The 9535-nt window shown below is 37.9% G+C and overlaps 1 protein-coding gene across 1 annotated transcript; it reads left to right on the forward strand.

Annotated features, from left to right (window-relative positions):
- Positions 1-1110: 1110 nt before the first annotated feature.
- NHLRC3 (NHL repeat containing 3) lies at positions 1111-5964 on the forward strand. The gene is made up of 6 exons (XM_010023616.1): positions 1111-1227; positions 2108-2255; positions 2725-2925; positions 4144-4235; positions 5132-5244; positions 5736-5964. The coding sequence occupies exons 1-6, from the start codon at positions 1123-1125 to the stop codon at positions 5962-5964; spliced, it is 888 nt and encodes a 295-aa protein (XP_010021918.1). The 5' UTR covers positions 1111-1122.
- Positions 5965-9535: the final 3571 nt, after the last annotated feature.

Raw genomic sequence — 9535 nt, forward strand, 5'->3', positions numbered from 1 at the left:
GGAGGGGCCGGAGGGGTGCGCTTGGGGGCCGCGGGGACGGGGCCGCGGTTCTGGCGCGCGTCGCGCTAGGCGTAGGGTTGGTTATGTGGCTTTACGGGACGTGGGCGACATGGTCTAGTGCGAGGTGTCCCTGCCCTTGGCTGGGGGGGGGAACTAGATGCTCTTAAGGTCCTTTCCAACCCATACCCATATCATAGTTATCAGCCCTTTGGAGATAAATGCGTACACGGCGCGATCCTTTTACAGGGACGTCCAAACAATAGGCTCTGCTTAAATGAGGGCGAATGTAATGATAGCTGGGCAAGTAACTTTGCACTTCCTGCTGTCTGATTTTCTCCCTGCTTGAGTACTCTGGGTTTTCCTTCGGGATAGTCTAGTCTTTCTGAAGCTGTTTGTGGTTCCGTGTAATGAACTTAGCCCTGCTTCTGGCAAGGCGATTAACAGAAATGTTAAATGTCCCTGGGCCTTCGGGGTCACCATTTGTTGCTGCTTAGTTCTGTGCTGATCGTTCAGTTTCAATGCTCTGCTTGCAGCTGTGCTTAGCTTCCATTCTTCTTCTGGAAAAAATAGCACAACAAGGGGAAAATTATTGTTTTCCATTATCCTTTAAAATGTATGCATTGTCCCAAGTTTTGCCTATCCTGGTGTCTTACGCTTTCCCATTTCCAAGATACGGTTTTCCTTCCTGACCTGTATATTCCCTTTATTCTGATTTTCTTATTCTTATATCCTCTTGAAGTTGTTAATGATTCTGTTGCATTTGGAACTTTCTCTACTATTTTGGTCATTTTGGAGCATGATTTACAGATAATAATAGCAACATCAATGTAAGAAATTTCAGGGTGTGTTTTTTTCCTAATTCCAGAGCTCCCCAATCCAAAGGATTTCTTTAGCTAATTTCCCATCTGCATTACAAAACCCTGGGTATAAGCCAATTTCTTTTAATCTATCTTAATTTAAATTGAACTAATCAATTTATGATGCTTCAGTTCACACTTGCTTTCTACTGCTGGTTGTTCTGATTCCACCGTTATGGAATTTATTTGCTACTCAATATTTGTTTTCTATTTTCAGGTTTTAAAAGCATTTGATTATGTCTCTCCTTGGAAGGGACAGCAACAGATGTACAAGCTGGACATAGGCTGGCCTAAAATTCCAGAATACTTCACTGGCCAAACATTTTGTGTTGCTGTTGACTCTCTTCATGGTTTGGTCTATGTGGGACAAGTGAGTGAGAATATTATATTCCTCTTTGTTGTTCTAGTATATTTTTGCCTTTAAAGTGACTGGGTTAGATTAGGATACATATGCATGTGTCTACATATATATGAATAATTATTTTGTCAAAATTAGTGGAAATATAAGTATAGATGTGTCTGCTCTATCCATTTTTAAAGCAGTTCTGGCACCACACTTGTTTGTATTTGGAAGCATTAAATTTCTGTGAATGCATGATCCAACTTGACTGAGTCACAGTGGCTTCTTCTTTTAACTGCAAACTAAAATGTGATTCTAGGGCAGCTGAATCTTCCACTCTTTCAGCCTTTGTCACACGAAATCAAAACCACACAGCTCTTTAGCCAGTTACAGTAGCTGCAATTCAATTATTTGCTGTACCCAGTTCCATGCGTTGGTATCTCTAGGTCACGGATAAAACATTCTCTCCATGGCAAGTGGTGGATTTAATTATAAAGCACAGTATGAGTCCTTGAGTATGAGTGCTGCTAATAAGTACAGATAGAGTTTTTAATGCCTGTGTTACGCTTGTCATCTTTTTCAACAAGAATATGAAAACGCAATTCAAAGTGAAGACCAGGATAGCTGCAGGAGCTTGGGTGCTCTGAAAATTGGCCTCTTGATCTAAGCTGAAACTCTAGAATGAGAGGAAAGATTTGCATGGAAAACTTAGACCCTTCTGTCTCTTTCCTTTTCTAGCTGAAAAAAGTGAGATCTATTAGACAATTTCAGGAGATTCTTACAATTCATGAAATGTTTTAAAAAACTAACAAGGAGGAATTCCAAATTCCTCTATTCAAATATGATTACTTGATTAATATATTTTCTTAATAGACCTTTTTTTTTAATTTTTTTTTCTTTTTTTTTCCAGAGGGGAGACAATGTGCCAAAGGTACTTGTATTCTCAGAGGAAGGCTACTTCCTTTACTCCTGGAATGATACAGTTGAAATGCCTCATGGTATTTTTGTATTGAACACCGCAACAGATAGTTCAATATGGATCACAGATGTTGGAACAGGTATGCATGGTGGTGGTATGACAAGTATTAGATAGGGAAGAAAATGCTAACACTGCAGATACTACTTTAAACAACTCGTTTAAGTCTTTTGAACAATTCTGAGGTAGATTGGTGCTTTTCTTGCCAAGAACAAAATTCTTAGGTGCTGCACAAAACACTCTGAAGGTTTAAGAGTTGTGCTTTGTGTCTGCTTATAGTTTCTGAAATTAGTAAGCACTGCCTACCCTCACCCCTGCCAGGAGAAGTATCAGGGGAAAAATAAATGTTCTGGCTAGACTTACTGTCTGTCCTAGATGTGGTGACCCTAAAACAATGGATAAAAATTGTAGCCTATGGATTTACTAACCCACAGTCATATTCTCACTATGGAATTTTGTCTGTTTGATTTATTATATTGTGAGTAGCAGGAGATTTTCTTTTCTAATCTTTGTAATCAGTTTACTATTTTTGTTTGTTTTTCTTAATTCAGGGAAATATGGGCACACTGTGAAGCAGTATAGCCCTTCAGGTAAACTTATGCAGATCTTGGGCACGCCAGGTAATGCTGGTTCAAGTTTGATTCCCCTACAATTTGATCAACCAGCAGACATCTTTGTAGAAGAAAGTGGAGATATTTATGTTGTGGATGGAGATGGAGGAATGAATAACAGATTGCTCAAACTATCTGACGGTATGGAAAAGTGAACTTCTGCAGTAGTTGACCATCTACAATTAAATTTTAAATAACAGACCTTGAGAATACTTTTAAGTGAGAAACAGGTGGAGCTGTCATTTAGCATTAGTTTGAAGACTGTTGAATCAGATCCTGTTTTATTACTTGTCACTTCAGAAGAAATCTTCTAATCATTAACAACAAAAGACTGATAAAATGAGTTTGTGCAGTCTTCAAGAGAGAAGGCTAAGGAGGATTTGTATTGCTGTCTTCAAGTCGGTAATGGGACGATGGCGAGAAGAGAAAGCCACACATTTCTTGGAGATGCATAGTGAAGAATGAGGAGCACTGAGCAAAAGATGAAAGAGGGGTCAATTCCAGCTTGATTTTTGGAGGGAAAGGCTCACAATGGGGCTGATTGGACAGTGAATAGTTTGTCCAGAGATGGTGTGCAGTCTCCACTCTTGGAGGTGCTCAAAACTTCATGAGTAACCTGAGCTAACTACAGAGTTGGATTTGTTATCAAGGTTAGTCCTGCCTTGAGAAGCAGGTTGGACTGGATGATCTTGGATTTGTTATCAAGGCTAGTCCTGCTTTGAGAAGCAGATTGGACTGGATGATGTCTGGAGATCTTTTATACATAAATTATTCTGTGGTTCTAAATTAGCTTGCTCATATTCCCTGATTAGATGACCTGTGTTGGTTAGGGCAGTGAGTGAGGAGTCTGCACTTGCCTATGGTTGGAAAAATGTGGAGGAGCTAGTTTTTCCTTTGTACTCTCATGGAACAGTTGGTTTCCTAATATCTAGTTTGCAAATTGGTAAATTTTTAAAATGCAAAACTGACTGAAAACTGTCAGGTAGCAAATGTAAAGAAGCAGTTTAGTAAGCAAATGAATATCATAATCATCCAACTATTACTGGTTTTTTCCCCCTTTAATACAGTATTTAACAGAGCCTTGGTCTATGGATCTTGTATACTTGTGGCTACATTTCTGTAACCACAATCCTGAAACCATGAATAACAATCCTGTAGTCTCTGTAGTAGTTCCAGTATTTCTTGGGTTTATGTGTCAGCAGTATTGTGTTTAAAAAGTCTGAGTTTAGGAATGTCACCTTTTACAAATTACTGAAGGTAGCTTTGCCACGGAATGACTTCAAGCTGGTTTATTTATTGTTTTCTTACTGTGTTTTATTTTATTTTTAAATTTGATTTTTCATGGTTCTCACCATTTAGACTACAGAGAGATATGGCTGGCTGGAGCAAATGGGACCGGCATTGGTCAATTCAAGATTCCTCACAGTGTAACAGTGGATCCTGTTGGACGGGTAAAAAATAAAGAGAGAATTTTTCATCTTCCAACAGACTTGTTTACATGGTTGCTTTACATTAAAGGGTAACCATGTGTATACGCATTCAAAGACAGCAATTGTGATGGGCTCTGATTTTACTGCCAGCATAGTGTTGATCTGCCTCTGTTAAAAATAGTTGTTAATCCCTAAGAAATCTAAGGGAATGCTGTAGTAATGTGTCACCTTAAAATAGTGATGAAAGATATCAGATGAACTTAGTTATTGCTCCCTTGTCATGAAGTTTATTGATCAGACTGGCACGTTGTCAACAGCTAAAACTTCAATGATTGTAGTACAAGAGATGCCTTCACTGGAGCTGTCTAGTGGTATTGCTAGCTTACGTTGTTTGTAAACTCAGTAAGGATAGGGTGGGACAGAGACAAGCTCTACAAAACTGATTAAACAAAACATGCTGAAAATGCACTTGGTATTTAAGTTATTGATATTTAGAGTAGTATTAGGCATATCAAGAGTGTTTGCAGATGCAGTCATCATAAGCCTGGATCATTGACATGAGACTACTTCTGAAAAACAAATTGTTAGCAAGTGACAGATCAGTATCTTTAGAGTTAAATGGTTAATATATCCTCACTGTGGAGTGGGAATCCTACTAAATATATCCATACCAGAGCCACAAAAATTAAGAGAAGGCATTGATTTCTCTGTTAAAGTAGTGTAAAATAATTCGTCTATGTTAACTATGTGGTGGTTTTGTTTTATATCTGGAAGTCAAATTTACTGAGGTACCTCCCTATTTAAAACTACATTCTTCCAAGGTGTACTTTTTTACTACAGGATATTTTGCTCTTGTAAAAAACTAATGCATTTTATTTGTTCTATTTGTGAACAACCATGATTTTTGTTCTTAACAGGTATGGGTTGCAGACAGAGACAACAAAAGAATCCAAGTTTTTGACAAAGTCACAGGGGAATGGCTTGGGTCTTGGAGCAGCTGTTTTGCAGAAGATGGACCCTATTCTGTCAGGTATTGTTGAACAGTTCTTCTAGAAGTATGCAATTACATAAATAAGATGTATTCTTAATGAAGTAGAATATTAATGTTTAATGCCTGATGACAAGGAATAACCAGTTTAACTAATAGACTACTGGACCATAAGGTACTGCACAGTGGTATCTTAACAGGGAAATGCTGGCTTTTATGGCCCCATGGATTTGAGTACAGGACTGAGAACTTCATTTTAAAGTTGTAGTGTGTTGTTGAGCTTGCTGTTGCAGCTTTTACAGGAAGAGGGATTGTCTTAAATAATTTTATTGTAGTATAATGTGTCTCAAGGAGCAGCAATGGATAGGGCAAGGCTTACAAGTTAATTCTCAATGTTTCATTGCATTTAGTCCGTTGTAGCCTTCAAAAACTTGACTGTTAAGGAGGTTTTGTTTGTTTGAAAGTGCATGGCTGTGTTAACATGACATGTTATGTGGAGTTCATAGTTCAAAATATATTTCTGTCTTTCACAGGTTTACTGCAGATTACAAATACCTAATTGTAGCTCAGATGAATATCAACCGACTAGCAATCTTGGCAGCACCACTGGTTGGCTCTATTGGGGACTGTGTTATGGTCCAAACAATCCAGCTGGCAGATGAAACCAAACCACACCTTGTGGATGTAGACATGAAGAGTGGTGCAGTCTATGTCGCAGAGATTGGAGCCCAGCAAGTACAAAGATACGTACCCTTAAGCTGATGGTTTCCCACAACTGCCATAGCACAAGTTGTGTGATGGAAATATGGCCATAAATGTGGAGACCTATAACCACATTTCCTTGAGTTTTCTGTGGCTTTTGTTTCCTCAGACAAGCACAGAACATTGTGCTCCTGGAACTCCAGAGTTAAGGATCTGTCCTAGCTGTTCTTCAGTCCTGGAGAAGTACTTGGTCTTGAGCTGTTGGTCGTTTTAGCAATGCTGTGATGGCTTTTGCTTTTTTGGCTGCCAATTGTAAGATGACTTTGATAAGCATCTTAATTTTTATTATATAAAACTTTACAAACATAGCTACTGTTCTTAAATGTATAGGGTCATCTTAGGGCTCTTCTACATAGCCTGCTTGTGTTTGTTGTTAAATGAAGGTCAGAACTGTCTGAAAGAAGTGTATAAATGATTTCCTGTGAGGTAAGCACCTCGTTTCAATGTTTCTTCATTTTTGTTTTTGTTTTGTTTGGGTTTGTTGGGTTTTTTTTAATCATCATGCTGATACTGTCCAACATGGAGTATAGGGATGCATTGTGATGTTGAGTAAGATGCTGCTGGATAGTGGTGTCAGTGCTGATACTGGCATCTGCCTTAAGTGGTTAATGGCATAAGCATTGAAATCTAAATTTTCATCTCTAGCTAAAGTGGTAAAGTCTGTAATAAGCTTAAGCTAAAGTGATATCAGGCACTTCAAACTAAATTAAAACTATGTGCACAGCAGCCAAGTACTGATTCTTAACTAAATCAATTCTTAACCTGATTTGATTTATATCAGCCTGAGTTTTCTGTTCTGTAAGATTTCATAGTGGAACATATGGAATTTCAACTCATTTAAGTTCCTCAAGAAAAACAAATTGCAATTTACTAGGAGAACTTTAATCAGCATTAGGGACTAGGAGACACCTGATTTAACCCCCAATTTCCTTGAAGCTCTGTCAGCTAACAGTGGCAGATCTGTTTTGATTTGGGGATTTTCAACTGATATACATCCAGAACTTTGTCAACTCCATTAATGTCTACAGTTAAGTTTTTTACACTATATCCTAGCAGATGTCCCTAAGCTCTGTCCTAAAAAATGCTGTTTTCTTTCCATTCCCAGTCCAGAGTGGTTACATGTTGCAACAAGATTTTAAGTTAGTTCCCTTTACAGCACAGAGGGAACTGGGTGTAAGAAGATGGAATGGGGAAGATGGCATGGCAGAAATGAGGTGGTGAATAACTAATTACCCCTGTAAAGCTGTAGACCCACATTCGATATTTATCTGCTAGCACTTCAAAGTATTTGGGAAGGTTTCTGCTGTTTCCACACACTTACTCGACTCTGTGGACTATTTTAATGCTATTTACCAGCTAAGAGAGGCAAATTCTTTTTCTACTTCCTTAGAAAGCAAATATAGAAACCAGAATTATTCTGATGGGAAATATCCACTTCCATGAACATTATAAAAAGCAAGTGCTTCTTAACTTGGCACATTTCATCCTATGATCATAAATCTGTGGGTCAGCAGATGGAAAATCTGTCCAAAAAAATCAGATTCATATTTTCTGTGGAAACTCAGCTGTGGGGCCTGATTTCAGTACTCTTTGAGATTAGTGCACTAAATAGGAATGCTTTGTTGTTGGTTGCATGCACAGTATCAAAAGCATATCTTACCTGGCGGCCATCATGCAGGCCTGAGACCTAGAACTCCAGGGTTATACAGTAGCAAATTATGAATGGGAGCTAGTAAGCAATATTTATTAGTTGAAAAAGTACCAGTACTTCCTCTAGATGTAGGGACATAAGTCCATATTGCTTTGCAGTGTGTTGTGTGGATTTTCTAACTAGCTCAGGGATCTCTGCTTTGTGTGCAATGTAGCTATTTCTCACCTACACAAGGTGGATTTATTTTTGAAAATATTACTGTAATATCATTAACTATATTTGAACATCTTCAGGTGGTGTAAGGGATCCAGGCACATCCATCCTTCCTCACCACGTCCTGTCCTTATTTATTTTTCCTTCGTCACATCCGTTAGAAACAGAACTTGAAGCTCTCTGGGAACATGCTTCCGTGTTCAGTGAAGGACTAGTGCACTTTTGGGTGTTGACAAGTTATGCCTACAAGTTTGTTTGCTGCATTGGTCTGCTCTCAACTCTATTTTTACAAGGGCTTTTGCAGCCCCTAGAAATGGGGAGTGTTCATCCAGTTTTGTCTGGCTTTACTGAAATAGGCTGTGGTGCCAAAATGTGCCTTGCCTGTATGCATTTGGGTATCAGTGATAAGAAGGGATGCTCATTATTAACTGGTATGAGATGCTTAGACTTCTTTTATCTCTGTGTCTATGACCAGAAAATGATTGATTTGTGCAGTAACTTGCTAATTCTCTGAAGGTTTTCTTATGTCTCATCTTGAAACTGGTTTCTGAAAAATTGCATAGTAGGATAATTTGATAAAATAAATTGAGAATTTCCTATTATGAAAGGCTTGGGTGCTTTATTTCTGTACTAATAGCAACATTTTCCATTGCAATGGATTATTTTTCGAAATACTGGGTCATCAGCACTTTAATAAGGTATGTAATAATTCAAATTATTCAAATGTGATCTAAAATTCCATGTTATCTTTATACATTACTCTTTCTGTGGCCCATCTCTTTTACTAACTTATGTATCAAAAAAGGCAGATAAATCTCATCCAGATGTTTTCATCTGAGCAATTAGTAAAATGGGATGATGAGTGACGTAATGCCAAGTATAAAGAAATACTTGAACTGTACACCCTTTTGACACTAATAGGGAAATTAAAAACACACTAACAAAATACTTCTTAATACAGAATAAGGTTTTATTTCCAAAAAAGATGTATTGAGCAATCTGTTTAGTTTTTAGAAGATCACAAGTGACTTCTCTGTGGGTTAGAAACACTTGCACAAGAAGAAAAATAACATGCTACAGTATACAGTGCACAGGTATATCTGTGGGGCTGCTTGTTACTGTACGTTCACTGCCCTAAAGTGGTTATTAAACTTTCTGAAGCATGAAGTAGTTATCTTAGTTGATACTTTCTTAACAATATGTAACCTGAGAAACCTTTACAAGTGGTCTATCCCCAAGAAGTGTTTGCGGTCACTGAAGTTGCTCGTATGAAACATAAGAGGGCACCAAACCCCTGCCAATGCTTGGCATGCTCAGTGTAACAATATACTAGCAAATGTAAGCAGCTGGTAATTTCTGTACAGTTGAAGTAAGTCAACAAAGATAATTAATTATTCCAGACTTCCTTTCTGTTTTCAAACGGGACTGCTTTAAACATAAGCAGATAATTGTATTATAGTCATTTTGGCTTATTACTACTTGATTCATGCCCATCTTTTATTTATTCCCATTGTTTTTCCTAGAAAAAAAAAATCAGTAATTCAGTATCCAGAGACAACTGGGTATGGTGAATTGATTCTTCTAGTCCTCATGTTATTGATTCCAATGGATTTACTCCTGATATCTTGCTTTGGAAACAACAATTTATAATAGTGTAACTGTAGCAGCATAATTATACCAAGAGTGCAATGCCAATATATTTCCCTA

The sequence above is a fragment of the Nestor notabilis genome, unplaced genomic scaffold, assembly GCF_000696875.1.
Source record: "Nestor notabilis isolate BGI_N333 unplaced genomic scaffold, ASM69687v1 scaffold15011, whole genome shotgun sequence".
In the NCBI taxonomy this organism is placed as follows: domain Eukaryota; kingdom Metazoa; phylum Chordata; class Aves; order Psittaciformes; family Psittacidae; genus Nestor; species Nestor notabilis.